This window comes from Mastigoproctus giganteus, chromosome 4 (genome assembly GCF_048544385.1).
Source record: "Mastigoproctus giganteus isolate SK-2022 chromosome 4, ASM4854438v1, whole genome shotgun sequence".
Classification (NCBI taxonomy): Eukaryota; Metazoa; Arthropoda; class Arachnida; order Uropygi; family Thelyphonidae; genus Mastigoproctus; species Mastigoproctus giganteus.
Window position 1 is genome coordinate 204,744,246 of NC_143578.1, and position 19,859 is coordinate 204,764,104.

The following is a 19,859-nucleotide window of genomic DNA, read 5'->3' on the forward strand; positions in this document are numbered from 1 at the left end:
AGAAGACATGAAAAAGTGTAAAAGTAACTCACCACAGATGAAAATGCACAAAGATGTTGCTCTGTGAAAGTGGAGCTAGCCATATGAAAGATAAAAGTAAAAGGTGTAAGTGAGGTCGTTAAAGGAATATTTAGCTGCTGGAATATACAGGGTGTTTCAAAAGTGATGGTCAATAATTTAAAGGTGAACTGTACAGACTACAAAATGCAAAAAAAGCCTAGTAAACATGAGTCCTTAAGTGATTTATTTTCGAGATATTGCACATTTCTAGTTGGGATCCACCACTGACTTGTTTATATAGGTTAGGTTATGCTCATTCTCTCCCTTTCCCCCTCTCTCAATGCTCTGAGATGTAGCAGGCATACTAGTACTTGTCAAGGGATAGTCAACATGGAAAGTGGTTACAGCAACAAAGAGTATGCGGACATGCACTTCATGTATGGTAAAGTCAACCACAGTGAACTTGAGGCTGCACATTTTTTACCAAGAAGCATTTCCCCGCCGAAAGCAGCCCAACAGGTGCACCATTCATCAGGGTACATCAACGCCTTAGAGAACATGGGTGCTTCACACATGGAGTACAAGCAAGTAGGCCCAGAATGATAAGTTCTGGGCCTACTTGCTCGCCCATTCCTCTGTCAGCGCCATCTTCAGCTGGTGAACATTTTCTGGTGGGTGTGGACGTGCCGCTAGGCATCACCCCAGAGCATCCGATGTGTGTTCGATGGGATTGGGCGAACAGGCAGGCCAATCCATACGAACAATGACCTCACTATCCAAAAGCATATCAACAGCTGCAGTGGGATGGGGTGTGGTGTTATCATTCATAAACAGGAACTCGGGCTCAATGGCACTTTGGAACAGATGCAGTCGATCTAAAACGATTTAAAATGAAAAGATCTAAACCTCAAAAGCACTTCCTAATTCATTTCACAAGTATACGTGGTCTCAATTCCAATCTCAACGATGTCCATTTCCACTTGCAGTCTGCCAAACTTTACATGTACTTTTACTAACAGAATCTCAGTTATCGGTTGATTCAACTACTGCTCATCTCAGATGCCCAAATTATTCGCTGTATGATTCCTTTCGCCTCAAAGGTGGTACTTGTGCATATGTCCGTTCTGATATTCCCTGTCAGAGACTTGGCAATTTGGAATCTCTCTTTGATCTTCTCTGGCTTAAAATCTCTCTACCTCATTGTGTCAAATTCATCTGTCGACTCTACTGTTCTCCCAACTCCACTAATCACTTGGAGCTCCTTGACTTTCTCCAGTCCAACTTTCCTAACAGTGAGGTAATTTTCCTTGGTGATTTTAATGTTCACAACTCCAGCTGGCTTCCATTTTCTAGTCACACCGACCCAGCAGGTCGAGATGCTGAGACTTTTGCAATTACTAATGACCTAGCACAGATTGTTCATTTACCTACAAGAATACCGGACAATCCTAATCATACAGCCAATACGCTTGATCTTTTTCTCACAAACAAACCTTCTAAATACACGGTCAAAGTGAGAGGTCCTTTAGGCACTTCAGATCACAACTTGGTGATTGTCTCTTCTCCAATGGAACCTTTATCTCATGGCTATTACCAACCTCGTGTTGATTGGCATTACACGAATGTAAAATGGGATGACCTGCGAGACTTCTTTTCTTCTTTTCCATGATTGGATTACTGTTTCAAAACTTCTGATGTCAACGTTTGCTCAGATCGTGTCAGTGAAATTATTGTTGCAGGAATGGAACCCTTTATCCCACACTCCACTTTAAAATCTCATCCTTTATCTGAACCTTAGTTTTACAATAAATGTGCTAAGGCTGTTCAAGAGAAGAATGTTGCATATCGTAATTGGCTTGTTTCTAATTCTTCAGTTTTATTTTCTGCCTACACCAAAGCTCACAACAATTATAAAGCAGTTATTAATCAGTCCAAACTAGAGTTTGAACAGGCTAAGAGTAGAAAACTTGCTTCTTGCCCTAACGGCAACTGCATTCCACTTTCGATTTGGAGAAACCTTGTCCTGCTCAATCAGCTTCAACTTCTCGAAAATCTGCTACCAATTCCTTAAATGCCGATCTTCAGGTAATTCTCCGGTGGGGCAAAGACAACTTAGTTGATTTCAACCCTTCTAAAACTCAGTCTTGTCTTATATCTCGCAAAAAGGATTCTTCTGCTCCTATGCTTATCTTTAGTGACACTCCGATTTCTCGGCAAAATGATATATCTCTTTTGGGGATTACCCTGACTTCTAATCTCTCTTGGCACAAACACATTACAAATATTGCTTCCTCTGCATCTAAAAAACTTGGTTTTCTCTTTCGCTCTCGGCGTTACTTTTCTTCCAAACAGCTGCTCGCTCTGTATAAATCGCAAATCCGCCCTGCCATGGAATATTGTTCCCACATCTGGGGTGGTGCCCCAAAAACCTCTCTCAGGCTTCTTGATTCCATTCAGAAGAGGGCAGTTAGGTTAATTAATGATTCATCTCTAACAGAGTCTCTCCACTCGCTTTCTCATAGACGTACTGTTTCTGCTGCATGCCTCTTCTACAGATACTTCCATGGGCACTGTTCTTCTGAATTGGCTTCTATAATTCCCGCTCTCTCTTTCAAAACAGTCCGAACACGTGCCGCCAACATCCATTTACTGTCCAACTTCAAACCCACAGAACCAGCTTTTCATCTTCCTCATTTATTCATTCAACTGCCGTTTTCTGGAACAACCTTCCTTCATACGTATTTCCTGAAAATTACAATCTACAGAAGTTCAAGTCCAATGTCAACAAATATCTTCTTTTGTCTTCTCAACCTCCAACCGAAGCATGGTACTAAGTACTATAGGTTCTAATACCTCTTGTGTTTGGGGTTCACATTACAAAAAAAAAAAAAAAGCACATGGTGAAGGATTAACTCAGTACAGTAGCATGCACTGGTCACAGTACTGCCTTCTAGTATCTGGAGTTGTGTACGCCCAGACTTGAGCACCTCAACCGCCATATCAATCCCTTTCAGTGATGTTTGCAGGGTGATACCGTGTGCCAACCTCTTGCCAGATTAGCTGAAGTCCAGAATCGCTGCTGAGACTGAATCTACTCTCATCAGTAAAGAGTACCTAACCCCATTATGCTATTGTCCAGTCCTTGTGTTCGATGCACCACTGTAAACGGTGTCTCCTATGGGCAGGTGTTAAAGGGATACAGTGTACTGACCATTGGGCAAACAGTCCACCTTTGTGGAGTTGCCTGGGCACAGTAAACTGCAATATCCTGCATCCTGTGCAGCTGGTTTGCAATGGATCCTGCTGTCTAGTGTTGGTCTCCAGGAGTATATAGCGGTCATCATTGCGCGTTTTTTTTTTTTTTTTTTTTTTTTCATGGATGACCACCACCACTGGTCCTTCGAACAGCTGTACCTTTTGTTCTGAAGGCTGACCACGCATGTGAGACGATGCCAATCTCTGCAGCCACACTCCTCGAACTTCGACCTTCCTCAAGTTTCCCAATTATTCAACCCCGGGTAGAGTCATCCAGATGTTATCTACTAGCCATTTCGTTGTCTGTAGCACTGTATGAAACCAATCGAGCGTCTGCAACAAGTGTGCGCACCATTCAGTAATATTTACGTAACTGCTGAACTGCTGCTTTTATCTGTTTATGTGAGCCCTCTAATCATGATTCAAAATTTTGCATGTGCACCAGCTTTCTACTGAATGGTCACAGTTATGCAAAATTGCTATAGGCTGTTTCGTTTGATTTGGTGGTTTTAACCTTTAGAAATAGTGTTGGTCCTTAAGTTTTGCAAAACCAGTGTATATGTAATCTAAGTACTACATTAGTACTATTACTGGCTGTGCATGAGTACCTATTAATGTATACAGGCAATAATTAATACTTATCTGGGTTATATTATGCTTTTATTTAGTATTTTTATTCAATTTTACTGTATTTTATTTTATCTAATTTCTTGTCTATGTATTTAATGCCTTTGGCTTCATATCTTGGCCTAATTAAAAATGATTCACACAGTATGGCATTGGATGCTGTTTGATGATGCTTAGGTATGATATTATAGACACAACAGCATCCTAATAAAATTTCAAAATAATAATTAATAACACATGCATACACAATCGGATATCTCTTTAACAGACTTCCATAAACGAAATTTTTTGAATCCCCTGTGGTCCAATACATTGAAAATAATTTCCGTATAACGAAGAAAATTTTCGTATAACAAACTGATTTTGAGAGACTTGGGTATGCTTTGTTTGCATTCTATTGCCTTTAGGCAATAGAGCTGATGCTATAGAAAGCATGATTTAAGAGCTAAAAGGACTAATAATTAAGAGCTGTAAAACATTCTACAATTTAGTGGTACTTTCAAAACCTACACAACTGCCTCTGCTGCACCGAGAAGTCATGCTGATCAACTGCTATCTATGTGTCCAAAACCATTGGCAAAGATTAAGGCATATTCCCGATGGGGACATTGGCTCTGGTCAACCTGTTTTCTACTGTAAGCACCCTATCAGAGAATTAGGTGAGAATGAATTTCCTTTATCCCAAAAAATCATCTGTCATTTCACAGAAATGGGTCATCCACACTTCCACTAAATTTCAGCTGTCGCTGTTTACGTGGTAGGTACAAGTGGTCCCTAAAATCAGTTTTGTTTTAGCTCCTGTGCAAGTAACCTTACAATGTCTAAGAGGAAATTCTTGCGTGTAGTGGCAAATCAGGACATTAAAAAAAAAAAGAAATCACTTTAAAATTTTGTATCCTGATCATGAAGCCAGTACTGTGTCAACCATTCTGAAAAACTTTGAGAAAATGGAACTCAGTCAGAAGCATGCAAAATTATGCCTATATGAAAATCTAGGTAAAGCGGTTTTAAGTGGGTGAAGTTGATTTGAGACCAAAACATGCCCATATCAGGGCCATTAATAAAAGAAAAGGTTATGGAGTATGCATCTTTTCTGGGGTATAAAACATTCCAAGACAGTTCTGGTTGGCTGAACAAATTTAAAAATTGCCATGGCTTACTCAAAAATGTTATTTCTAGTGAAAGTAGAGTTGTAATCAAAAAAAGCTATACACATTGGAAAGAAACAGTTTTGATAAAAATTGTGGAGGACTACAAGTCCAAAGACTTTTTTAACGTTGATGAAACTAGTTTATTTTTTAAATGTTTGCCAAACAAGACAGTGACTTTTAAAGGTAATAAATGTTTGATAAATTATTAAAGGAGACAGCAAAGGAAGTAAGCAAACCCCTAGCCATAATTATGAGAGCTTCTTTGGACTCAGGGGAGGTACCCATGGACTGGAGATGTGCAAATGTAACCCCAATTCACAAAGGAGGATCAAAGGCTGACACAAGTAATTATAGACCTGTTAGTTTAACTTCGGTTCCAGGAAAATTAATGGAGGCACTGGTTAAAGAAGCACTGCAGGATCATCTGGACAAGAAGTCAGTTATAGCTCAGACACAGCATGGGTTTGTTAAGGGCAGGTCTTGTCTGACCAATTTGATTGGATACTATGATGTAGTCACAAAAGAACTGGATGCAGGGAATAACTTTGATATTATATATTTGGATCTTAGAAAGGCTTTTGATACTGTTGCGCATGGAAGACTGCTGCACAAATTGGAGAAGTGTGGCATTCGAGGCAAATTGCTGCTATGGATAAAGGGATGGTTGAGTGGCAGAAGACAGAGAGTGGTAATCAATGGACACTGCTCAACGTGGACTAATGTTATTAGTGGAGTTCCTCAGGGTTCAGTGTTGGGTCCATTGTTGTTTTCTGTATTTATAAATGATATTGATGATGGTGTATCAGGCTTAATGTCCAAGTTTGCAGACGATACAAAGGTTGGCAGGGTTGTTAAGGACACTACTGATACTATGCTGCTGCAACAGGATCTGGAAAGGTTGAGCAGATGGGCTGAGAGGTGGCAAATGAAGTTTAACATTGACAAATGTAAAGTACTACATATGGGAAACAGTAACCCCAGATCAACGTATCAACTCTGTGGTACTACGCTGACAGTGGTAGAGAATGAAAAGGACCTGGGGGTAATTGTGCAGGCAGATATGAAGTTCTCTGAGCAGTGCAGACGAGCTGCAAGAGTAGCTCATGGTGTCTTGTCAATGATATACAGGAATTTTTCTAGCAGGGACAGGGATGTGATTATTCCCTTGTATAAGGCATTGGTCAGGCCACACCTTGAGTACTGTATACAGGTCTGGAGGCCTCATTTCAAGAAGGATGTAGAGCTGCTGGAACGAGTACAGAGAAGGGCAACAAGATTAGTGAATGGAACAAAGGGTTGCTCTTATGAAGAAAGGCTTAAGTTTTGCAAATTACAGAGCCTGGAGACTAGGCATCGCCGAGGTGATCTGATAGAGGTGTACAAGGCTTTGAATGGCTTGAGCATGCTCAATGCCGATGGAATTCTTCCTCTTGCTCAGAATAATCACCTGAGAGGGCATAAATTCAAATTGAGGAAGGACGGATGTCGGATAGATGTGCGGAAATTCGCCTTTAGCCAGCGGGCAGTTGGTTTGTGGAATAGACTTCCATCGCTTGTGGTGGAGGTTGATAGCCTAAACAAATTTAAGGCTCAGCTGGACAGGTATTTCGAACGAATTGAGGGGTGAAATGGGAGTAGTGGTTGTTTTTTTTTTTTTTTTTTTTTTTTTTTGGCTGATGCTGAATAAGCTTGCTTTCTTGCATCATATGCCTCTACTAATGCTAATGCTAATGCTAATGTTTAGGTGGTAAAAACAGTAAGGAGAGAATTAGTCTTGGTTGATGCAAATATGGCTGGTGATGAAAAATTTAAGCTTTTATAATAGGAAAAAGTAAACAACCCCAATATTTCAAAGGACTAAAGTCATTAGAGTTGGACTACAACAAAAAATCTTGGATGACAAGTGAAATTTTTGAACAGTGGATTTTGCATTTCAATAGAAAGATGATGAAAGAAAACAGAAAAATCGCATTGACTGTCGAGAACTTCCCTGCCCACCTTTACTTGGTAATTTCAAAACTTGCAAGTGTGAAGCTCGATTTGTTTCCTCCAAATACCTCATCTAAACTGCAGCCAATGGACCAAGGCATTATTAAGAATTTGAAAATGTACTACCAAAGGCACATACTGAAAAAATTTATACTGAGAATAGAAACCAATGAACCGCAATGAGAGGGATAACCTACTACAAGATATTGAGCAATCTTGGAAAGAACTCCAACCGAGAGGTTTTATTAGCGTTGTTGTTTTTGTTGTTCAGTTTTTAGGAGCATCGGCAACGAAGTCCACGTTGCTCAGTGTATATTGTCTGTAAATTGCATGTGTTCCTGAGGTCGATTTTCTGTTTTGCTTGACAAAACCCCGGGTTTCTGGGAGAAAAAAAAAATCCTACCCTCGCTTGAGACTGCTTAATCCAGCTAAGTTGTAAAAAATATCTATAAAAAATCCTCCAATCATCAGCGCGATTCGAACTCGTGTGTTTTCCACCTGGTGTCAGAAGGGCAGCAATACTACCAATTCTGCTACACACAATGGGCGTTTGATCAGTGGAGAAATTGTACTTGACGAATTTTTAGGAGTTGATAATGTTGTCATAGAAGCTGAATATCTGAGCTGCTCCAACATTTTGTGAGTATTCCTAGAAGTAGTGACAATATGTATTTTATATTTATATGTTTTTCTTTGTATATATATTTTAACATATTATATTTATACGTGTATTTTTAATCTACATTCACACATGAGGAATTGGGAATACATTTGCACATCTTCAGTAAACTGGAGATGTACAGATGTATCCCCAATTCACAAAGGGAGTTCAAAGGGTGACTGCAATAATTATAGACCTGTTAGTTTAACTTCTGTTCCATGGAAAATAATGGTGTCACTGGTTAAAGAAGTGACGCAGGATCACCTAGGCAAGACTGCAGTACTAGTTCAGACACAGCATGAGTTTGTTAAGGGGAAGTCTTGTTTAACCTCCAAGGGCTAACATCTGCCCAGAGTCCTTAGCTGGATATCATCATTCTTTTCTTTCTTGGTGATTCCCTTTGACTTTTGACTCTTGACTCTCTCTCTTTCTCTCGGGTTAACTCAGAAATTTTTTTTTATTTTTTTGGCTGGTGCAGCATAAGCCTCAGGCTTCTTGCACCATGTAGCTAATAATAATAATTTGATTGGATACTACGATGCGGTCACAAAGGAACTGGATGCAAAAAATAATTTTGATATCATATACTTGAATTTCAGAAAGCTTTTGATACTGTTACACATTGAAGACTGCTCTACAAATTGGAGCGGTATGACATTAAGGGCAAGTTGCTGCAATGGATAAAGAGATGGTTGAGTGGGAGATGGCAGAGAGTGCTAATAAATGGACACTGCTCTACATGGAATAATGTGATTAGTGGAGTCCACCAGGGTTGATTGGCCCATTGTTGTTTTGTGTATTTATCAATTATATCGATGAAGGTATATCAGGCTTAATGTCCAAGTTTGCAGATGATTCATAGGTTGGCAGGGTTGTTAATGACAGTAAAGACAGTATGCTACTGCAACAGGATCTAGAAAAGTTAGGAAGATGGGCTGAGAAGTTGCATCTGAAGTTAACCTTGACAAATGCAAAGTACTGCATATGGGTAGCAGTAAACCAAGAGAAACGTATTAACTGTGAGGTACTACACTCGGGGAGGTGGAGAATGAAAAAGACTTGGTGGTAATTGTTCAGTCAGATATGAAGTTCTCTGAGCAGTGCAGACAGGCTGCCAGAGCAGGTCATGGAGTTTTGCCAATGATATATAAGAATTTTTCCAGCAGAGACAAGGAGGTGATTATTCCTTTATATAAGGCATTGGTGAGGCCACACCTTGCGTGTACAGGTCTGGTGGCCTCATTTTAGGAAGGATGTAGAGTTGCTAGAATGAGGACAGAGAAGGACAACAAGTTTGGTGAGAGGAACGAAGGAGTGCTCTTACCAAGGGAGGCTTAAGTCTTGCAAGTTGCAGCATCTCGAGATGATCTGACCGAGGTGTATAAGGCCTTGAATGGTTTGAGCTGGCTCAGTGCTGATGGGTTACTTCCGCTTGTTCAGATTAAGAACTTGAGGGGGCATAGATTCAAATTGAGGAAAGATAGTTGTAAAATAGATGTGTGGAAGTGTGCCTTTAGCCAACGGGTAGTTGATTGCTGAAATAGATTTCCATCTGCTGTTGTGGAAGTTGATAGCTTAAATAAATTTAAGGCTGAACTAAACAAACATTTGGAGTGATTGGATGGATGAAATGGGAAGGTTTTTTTTTTTTTTTTTTTTTTAAATCTTCCAAATATGAAATGTTGCAGCATTTGAAAATTTATTTTGTTATATAGAGATCCGACTGTATATATATATATATATACACACTGAAAGGACAGAATTTGTGGAGAGGTCCAACTATATATACACACACTAAAAGGACAGAATTTGTGGGATACCTGCTTTCTGGGCAACGCAACGCTGCCATCCTTCTCAGTGGGTGTATTCATCCCCCTAGTGGATGAATACACCCACTTGGCAGGTATATAGGTACACTGCATTCACATAGATGATAATTCGATGATGTCAGAATGGATAAACTTCTTGATTTAACCGACTTTGAAAGAGGAATGATAGTGGGTGCCCGACGCAGTGGCCACTATCAGGAGGTGGTACAGAAATTCCACTATCTCCGTTCAGCAGTATTAACATCTCATCGTGGAGAGCACTGTGGACAATGAAAAGTGGTTGATTAACGTTGCTGTCGACGTCTGTCTCACATTGTTTCAGCCAAGTGGAGAGCACCAGTGGCACAAATCATCACCAGCTTCAATAGGGTAGTTGTTAGAAATGTCTTCACCAAGACCATCAGGTGATCATTAGCCGCAATAGGTTATGGGAGCTGCTGACCCACCAGAGATTCCATTGCTAACACCACAACACAGGACTATGCCTCAACTGGCGAAAGAACATCGGCACTAGACCTTGGATGATTGGAGATCGGTCTCCTGGTCCAATGAGTCCTGTTTCCAGTTATTTCTAGCGGACAGGAGGGTGCATATCTGGCAGAAACCGCATGAAGTTATGCACCTGTCATGTCAACAAGGAACTGTTCAGGCAGGTGGATGGTCAGTAATAGTCTGGGGCATGTTCAACTGGCACACATTTGGACCTCTGGTATGTCTAGACATCTCTGAACAGTCCAGGTTATGTGTCCATCCTTTCAGACCATCTGCATCCCTTCATGGTCATTGTGCACCCACAGGGCAATGGACCCTTCCAGCAGGACATTGTGCTTCCCCACAGAGCTGGGATGACTTAGAACATGATTTGAAGAGCATTCCGCAGATTTTACCACCATGGAATGGCTTCTCTGTTCATCGGACGTGAACCCTGTGGAGCATCTTTGGAAAGATCCACTCGAGCTTTGGATCCTCCACCCAGGAATGCAATGGAATTATGGATAGCGGTGCATTAAGCATGGATGGAAATACCTGTGAAATTCTTTCGTGAACTAGAGGCATTGAGTTCATGAAATGCTTTCATGAACTCAATGCCTCACCATGGCTGCCCTTATCTTAGCAAAAGTTGGGCCTACTCGTTACTAGATAGGTATCCCATGATTTCTATTCACTCAGTGTATACACTCACACACACATATGTATATATAAATAAATATAAAGAATATAAATTTATATATATATATATATTTTAAGGTTGACACTGTCAACCTTAAATTTTATGACGGCTGTGTATGTATTATGTATTCCTTCTTATAACTTTAATTATACTTTATTTCACACCTTCCTAAAAAGGATGTCAAATCCAGTTATCATCCCATTGCGATTACTTCTACTATTTCTAAAGTAATGGAAAAATCAATTAATCGCCAACTCTTAATCTACCTGGAAACCTTCCATTTGATCAACGATCGCCAGTAATTCTGTCTGTTGTCAATCCACTGGTGATATTTTGGCTTATAGTAATAGTGGCATGTTATGCAAGAAAGCAAGCATATGAGCTTATGTAGCATCAGCCAGAAAAAAAAAAAAAAAAATCCACACAACCATTCCCTCTAAATGTTTGTCCAGTTCCTCCTTGGATTTATTTAAGCTATCAGCGACAGATGGAAGTATGTTCCAGCAATTAACCACCCGCTGGCAAAAGGCAAATTTCTGCACATCTATTCTACAACTGTTTCCTCGATTTGAATTTATGCACCCTTAAGTACATAAACCGAGCAAATGGAAGAATCCCATCAGAATTCAATGTAATAATTTCAATAATAACATTTGTCCACGAAGAGCAGCATACCATTATGTTATCCATTTATGGAGAAATTCAATGGAAAAGTTTGGTGAAACACAAGCAGTTGCTCTTGACATTTCAAAGGCTTTTGACCGTGTTTTGCATAAAGGTCTTCTAAACAAGCTTCCATCTTATGGTTTGTCATCTGTTTTTTGTAATTGGTTTTCCCGTTTTCTTTCTGACCACTCACTGTAGGTGATGGTACATGGTTCTCTGTCTTCTAACTTCTCCACTAATGTCGGTGTCCCCCAAGGTTCAGTTCTTTCCCCCACTCTTTTCCTCTTGTATATATATTAATGACCTTTTTCGATTGACCTGAAACCCTATCCAAAGTTTTGCTAATGAAAGCACCTTGCATTCCAGTTTGAGATACCTCGCCCTGCTCATTCAGCTTCAACTTCTCGATTATCCGCTACCAATTTCTTAAATGCCGATCTCCAGTGGGGCAAAGACAACTTAGTTGATTTCAATCCTTCTAAAACTCAGTCCTGTCTTATATCTCACAAAAAGGATTCTTCTGCTTCTGTGCTTATCTTTGGTGACACTCCGATTTCTAGGCAAGATGATATATCTCTTTTGGCGATTAACCTGACTTCTAATCTCTCTCTTGGCACACGCACATTACAAATATTGCTTCATCTGCATCTAAAAAACTTGTTTTCTCTTTCGCTCTTGGCATTACTTTTCTTCCAAACAGCTGTTCATTCTGTACAAATCGCAAATCCGCCCTACCATGGAATATTGTTCCCACATCTGGGGGCGGTGCCCCGAAAACCTCTCTCAAGCTTCTAGATTCCATTGAGAAGAGGGCAGTTAGGTCAAATAATGACTGCTCTCTAACAGAGTCTCTCCACTCTCTGTCTCATAGACATTCTGTTTCTGCTGCATGCCTTTTGTACAGATACTTTCATGTGCACTGTTCTTCTGAATTGGCTTCTATAATTCCCACACTCACTTTCAAAACAGTCCAAACACGTGCCACCTTCAGCTAACATCCATTTACTGTTCAACTTCAAACTCACAGAACCAACTTTTCATCTTTCTCCATTATTCATTCAACTGCCATTTTCTGGAACAACCTTCCTTCATATGTATTTCCTGAAAATTACACTCTTCAGAAGTTCAAGTCTAATGTCAACAAATATCTTCTTTCATCCTCTCAACCACTTAGTAGTCAACCCAAGCAGACTTCTAAGTACTTATAGGTTCTAATACCTCTCGTGTTTGGGGTTTTCATAAAAAAATAAAAATAAGGCAGTGTCTTGGCAGTGGCTGCATCTTGAGTACCGCATACAATGCTTATTTGCCCTCTTCTTTCACAACTGTAACTGCTACATAGTGAGTGGGATTGAAGCTTAGCAGTTTGGACTGCAGATTATATGACAATCCCAGGGATCTCCCTAGTGGCACCATATTACATTTACTTAGATATTAAATATTTTCAGCAACCTGAAATCTATAAATAATCTGTAGGAACTGAAATTTAGGGGGGGGGGGAGAGAGAGAGAGAGAGAGAGAGAGAGAGAGAGAGAGAGAGAGAGAGAGAGAGAGAGAGAGCGAGCGAGAGAGAGAGAGAGAGAGAGAGAGAGAGAGAGAGAGAGAGAGTGCACACATTCTTTAGTCTTATCACTGGCACATGAAAATATTTTTAATTTTTTAAAAGTAAATCTCAAAACTGAAGGATTTCTTATAACGGTGCTGTATATTATGAGTACTGTACCTGAAATAATATTTAAACAAAACTATTTTACATTAGTCAGGTACTATCTTCATTTTTACTTTATGAGGACGTCAATTCCATTTTTTCTCTAAACAATATATTGAAATTGTTTGTAAAAAAACTACAAATTTTCAACAAAAAATATATATAATAATAGCAATATTTGCTTTAAGTTAAATCAGATTTCTGCATTCAGTTTTATTTGCTATTTCTTTCAATGAAATTTATTTATGGAGCGAGGGTTTTTTTTTTTAATAATTTGTAGGTATTTAAATGCATTAGCTGAAGAATTAAATTATAGTTGTTGGACTGCTGCTGAAGACAACACAGTTGTTCAGATGGTTAAAACGTATGGTGCAGGTGAGTCCTCTGGCCTTATTTATACAAAATACTAGTTTTCTTAAATTAACAATGCAACACATAATTCATTCTTAAGGACATTTCTTAGGGTCTAGTGAATGTTCTAAGGCATGTCAGCTGAATTCCTAAAAGACACCATAAGTTAAGATAAAGGAGGACATTGGATTATGTTGATTGAAAATTAACTCAAGAATTTTAGGAATTTTTCAAATTTCACACCATTATCAGGAGTAGTAGTTAATAGCAGTCTGATTATAAGAATTAGTAATCGCACACAAGTGCATGTACAATGTAAATGATAAATTAAATTTTGTATTTACTTGCCTTCATATCCTCTTTATTTTGTATCCAAAAACATGGATCAGGAAAGATATGCTTTTCTACAGGTAAGAGTAATAACAAATCAAATAGATTTGAGTGAATAAAATATATATAAAAATATTAATAAATACTTGTGAAATACTGATGTTACATATGAGTTCAAATGAGGTTTCAAATGATATTATGTTGCCAGTAACTAAAAAAATACGTTCCAGGACTTCTTACTTCGTCGAGTTTTACCTAACTCGGGACTAATAACATATATTGCTACTATATTATTATTGACAAATCTGAATTTCGTATGATACTTGTTAAAGTTTGGCCATTTTCATACATCCTTATTATTTTAATTTTCTGATCCAAATCGATGGCTTTCCTTTTGTTGGTAGATTTACTAGTAGCACTGTCACTTATTCTCTTAGTTGGCACCATGATAATGGTCAAAATGAAATTTCCTGAGAACTTCACAGGGTTAAGGGGGAACCCACACTATTATCAGCTCACGCAAACTCACATTTTACTAAAGCACATTTCTGGAGGTCACTGCCATTAAACAATTTGCACCATCCGGGTTACTGGTCTTTTCTGTTTATGCAATTCATTATAAACAGGTAGTAAACTCGATCTTATTGAATTTGCAATAATACCGATAGCTGGAATTGTGTGGTTTTTATGTTATTATGGTGAAGTGTGTCTCTCCTTCACTGAAATCTTCAATCATATATAAAAAAAAAACCATAAATAAATTGTAAGAATCTTCTCTTCTTTCCTATTTTTTTGCTTGTTACTCCGTGTCTTACTTGTGCAATTTGTGCATGCCGTGATCATCGTTATTGATTGCTTGTTTTATTTATTTATTATTTTTGTTTGTTTTAAATTTACAATCCTAAAAAAAAATTTACGTAAATCCGTAGTTGCGTAAGTCGAGGACTTACTGTATCGAAAAATGTTCAGCAACCTACATAAAAAATATGGCGATAGATAAAAAACGAAAAAACTTACCACGTACTACTCGCGTGTCCAATACGATGCTTCACTTTATTTTTTGCGATGTTGATTTTAAGTCTAATAGCTTCCCTTTATTTTTTACGATGTTGCGTATGGTTTGGTCACCAACATTACATTATAATGATTGCTTACAGATTTAACAGATGCACCGTTTTCAAACTTTTGAATAATTTCAAGTTTTTGTTTAACTGAAAATGCAACTCTTTTGCGTTTACTCACCATTTTCGCGATTTCTAAACAAAAAAAAATTTACTATAAAAAAAATTGACATCCCTGATTTAATAACGAAACAAAATTTGACCTTTTGTGTTGCAACGGAGCACAACAATTGACTCGACGCACTGAAACAAACTAAACATTTGGTTTCTGTTTTTTTTTTTTGAGCGGCCGGTGTGAAGACAGCAGGGATTGCAAGATAATAGGTACACTAATCTTCCAATGATGACTTATAATGCCGCTTGTTGCTTATTTATGACATGCAGAATATCTGTTTATACCTATTCCAGTTATTACTTGAATTTTTGATTTCTGGTTGATTTTTTTTTTTTTTTTTTTTTTTTTTTTTTTGGAGTCTTGAAGTGTCCCAGTTAATCCGCTTCCCGGTTAATCGAGAGTCTGCTGTATAATGTGATTAGAGCTAGGCAGCTCTAAACATATTATATTGACATGAAAGAAATAGCAGAAATTCACAGGGGAGTCAAGAAAAGTAATTTGGGGGGGGGGGTGGGAGTAGTGCTTTTATTTATCTTTATATAGCAATTTGTAAATTTTAAAATATAAGTAAGCAGTTAGAGCTTTTTGTACATTATTAAATTCTCATCCTTAATATTTTTTTGCTACTTTCTTTTTGTCATGTGTTAGTACTTATAGAGAGATGTGGAATCTGTGTTGATTTTATTTTAGTTGATCTTTTTCATGTGTATGTTTGAAAACTATTGCATGATTAAAGATTTAACCTGTGTTCTTTGTAGACTCTGTATGCTATTTAAACTGTATCATAACAGTTTAAATTAAATTGCATGATTACATAATATTTGAAGTTTAATTTTTCTAACACTAAACAATTCTAAAAAAAAATTATATTTACTTTCATTATTAATTTATTTGTAATTTAATTTTGAAGAAATAATCTAACATTTCATTATCGTATGTGCAGCTGTAAAGTTTTCTCTTGCCAAAGTAGTGTGTTTAATGTTGTATGTATATCCTTGTCATGAGGAGAACTGAAAGAGAGAACAATTAATTATAATAGATGAGTAGAAGCTATATGTGAAATTAAAGTAAAAAAAATAAAAAAAATTAGCTAAATTATGTCAATAATAATAATAAGTAAAGATAGGCCAATTGACCCTGGAACAATGGGGTAATAGGAGTAAGAAATTCGTTGGAAAAATGAAGAGCATCATCAAGAGAGACAGTGTCCACAGCAAACAGAGAATAGGAGAGTACTTGGACACACCGAAGTAGAACCACCTTGCACTCAGCAAGAGATTACACCGATACAAAGAGAGCTCCCCGAGGGAAATAAACAACCGAATCTTTGATGAGGATCAAAGTGCCTTCTACAAGAGTCTTGGAAAAGACAGGGAAATAAGGGAATGGACCACCCGAGCAAAAGATGATTGAGTAGTTCTGAGGCAACATATGGAGCAGGAAAGTAAAACAAAGAAAATCAAGGACGTACGAGAGATGAGAGAGTGGGATATTCGGCGAACTCCAGGTATAGATAACGTCCACAACTACTGGCACAAGAGCACCTGGCGGAGCAGTTCTTCCTGAAGGATAAGGCAACCAGAGACAATCCCGAAGTTTCTCACTCAAGGAATCACATATCTAAAGCATAAAGACAAATATACAAGAAACCTGGTGAAATACAGGCCAATCACCTGCATAACCAAGAAGATATCAGACCACTTGGAGAACCAGAACATAATGGCCGAACAGCAGAAACGATGCAAGTGGCTGAGCAAACGATGCAAGTAGCAATTAACCATAGATGCCATGGTTATAGAGCAAGCCTACAAAAAAAAAAAATACAAGAAGCGCTGCAATATGTACACAGCCTACATCAATTACCGCAAGGCCTTCAGTGGCACCTCCGTAGCCAGGTGGGGCAGGAGCAGCAGTGCGTAGCACACACTTCTTGATTAGACCGGGGCTCGAGCCCGTGACCACCAAATACAGAGGATGCGGAAAGGTCAGGGAATGATCACCGCATTAGCAAACTAAGGCCTTAGTTTGCTAATGCTCCTAAAAACCAAAACAACAAACAAACAATGACAACAACAGGCCTTCGACTTCATGCTTCATAGGTGGCTAATAGAGGCACTGAACAACTTAACCCGCTATCCACCATGCTCAACAGCAGCAAGTACAGATATAACCTCAAAGAAGGAAGGAAGAACCTGTACACTCTCACCAACTGAGAAGCAACTCCAGCCACTACTTCGGATAACCGAAGAATTCAGTAATGATATTATGATGGAATTTGGTCTCAACAAATGCAAGACCCACAGATTCTGTCAAGGAAAATTAATCAACTGAAACTACCAGCTTCAGACTGGTAAAGAGTGAAGCCATGGCAGAAGGAGAGGCCTACAAATACTTAGGGGATGATGCAGGCCTAGTTACAGCACAAGGAAATTAAGGTCTGCCTGGCCGAAAAATACCATCAGAGACTCAGAAGCCTGCTGAAAGCAAAGCTGAATGGAGTGAACACAGTTAAAGCCATAAACACGTATGCAGTCCCAGTGCTATTGTACTCCTTCGGGGTCATAGATTGGATAACACCAAGGTGGAGGATATCATGAGAAAGACAAGGACAGTGATGACCAAGACCCGCCAACACCACCTGAAGTCAGCTGTGAAGAGACTGACAATTGCTCGGAAAGGAGGAGGAAGGGGGCCTAACCTTATAGACCTCATCGAGCAACAGAAAACAGCGATTGCTAACCTGAAGGATAGCAATCGCTGTTTTCTGATTGCACACCATAAGGAAGGTAGACAAGCGGTATACCCCACTCAACTTAAGCGAGGAGTCCCCTTCTAGCCAGGAGGCACAAATGAAGCTAGAAAGATGGACAAAGAAGACACTCCATGGCAGGCACTAGTGATCTCTTTCAAGATCACAGAGATAAATTGCTTCCAATGCATTGCTCATACACAGGATGCTCTTCTCCAAGACTGAAGGATTCATGCTCCCCATCCAAGACCACGTAATCAACACCAGAAATTATAGAAAATACATTGCCAAGGAGCCCAGAGTGTCCAATAACACATGTCAGCATTGCCACCTGGCCTCAGAAACAATCCAACACATCATCACAGGATGCAAGGTGATCAACCGAAACTGCATACACTCATAGACATGACCAGGTAGCCAGAATAATACATCAGAAGCTAGCAAGGAAATACCAGTTGACAAAAGAAAGTGTACCATACTAAAAGTACAAACCCCAGACAGTACTAGAGACCCCAACCCACAAGTTGGACTGGGACTGCGTCATAGTAACGGATAAGACAATCCCACACAACAGACCGTACATAACCCTTGTGGACAAGAAGGAAAAGGCTACCTATCTGATTGACATAGCGGTACCCAATTTATCTGGCAACTTGCAGAAAACCCATGAGGAAAAAATTAGGCAGTACACAAACCTAAGACAGGAGATCAAAAAGATGTGGCATATGCATCAAGTAATTATCATCCTGATAATCGTGTCAACCACCAGTATGGTGCCAAAGACTCTACATAACAGCCTAGCAGCAATAGGTCTTCCAGCAGCAAACACCTACAAGGAACTCCAGGAACAATCCCGAACACCTGTAGGATAGTCAGAGAGTTCCTCGACCAATAGTAACACCAGACATAACAACAACCACCCTGTGTTCTTGGTAACAATACCCGTCACAAGGTGGAACCCCCAATCAGGAAGAAATAATATATAAGAGCAACAATAATAATAATTTATTTATCCCTATTTTATGTTATATTTTTGTGAGATAACAGCAAAAAGGGAGGGAGAACACATAAGCCAATGGCTTTTTAAGGATGATCCCTTAAAAAACAATATGAATAACATTAAAAATATACAGTTCTGAAATTGTACAGGTAATGTTCAACAGATAAGACATAAATAAATTTGAATTTTTTGTACATTTCTTTACAGAAGACTTTTTAAACCATCTCTACTTATAATTGCATTGTGAGCATTTTTACCATTAAATGATGAGAGAAAAATGATGAGATATCTGCACAGAAATTTACAAACTATTTCACTGCTTCCTTTAACATTTGTAAATTATTTCTATATTGGTAATGATTTCATCCATTTTTAAAATCCACCAGTTGAGCAGAAGGTAATTTTTGCATTATCATTAGTTGAGGCATATGATGTAAGAAAGTAAGCTTATACAGCATCAGTCAAAAAAAAAAAAAAATCCTTCCCATTTTGCTCATCTGGTCACTTCAAATGTTTGACTAGTTCAGCCTTAAATTTATTTAAGCTATCAACTTCCACAACAACAGATGGAAGTCTTTTCCAGCATTCAACTACCCTCTGGCTAAAGGCAAACTTCCGCACATCTATTCTACAACTATCTTTCCTTAATTTGAATCTATGCCCCCTCAGGTTCTTAGTCTGAGAAAGCGGAAGTATCGCGTCAGCATTGAGCCTGCTCAAACCATTCAAGGCCTTATACACCTCAATCAGATCACCTTGCAGGTGCCTAGTTTCCAGATGCTGCAGCTTGCAGAACTTAAGCCTTTCTTCATAAGGACACCCCTTTGTTCCTCTCACCAATCTTGTTGCCCTTCTCTATACTCATTTTAGTAACTCTACATCCTTCCTAAAATGAGGCCTCCATACCTGTACACAGTACTCAAGGTGTGACCTGACCATTATCTTATACAAAGCGATAATCACCTCCTTGTCTCTGCTAGAAAAATTCCTATATGTCATTCACAAAATTCCATGTCCTGCTCTGGCAGCCCGTCTGCACCCCTCAGTGAAGTTCATATCTGACTGCACAATTACCTCCAGGTCTTTTCCATTCTCCACCTCCCTGAATGTAGTACCACACTGTTGTTACATTTCTC

The 19,859-nt window shown here is 38.8% G+C and overlaps 1 protein-coding gene across 1 annotated transcript in view; it reads left to right on the forward strand.

The window, feature by feature from the left end:
• Positions 1 to 19,859, forward strand: part of Pbp95 (proximal sequence element A Pbp95) — a 542,864-nt gene that overhangs the window by 342,247 nt on the left and 180,758 nt on the right. Inside the window, exon 14 of the mRNA XM_090372002.1 lies at positions 13,338 to 13,432. Within this exon, the coding sequence (XP_090228128.1) occupies positions 13,338 to 13,432 (95 nt within the window). The remainder of the gene's footprint in view (positions 1 to 13,337; positions 13,433 to 19,859) is intronic.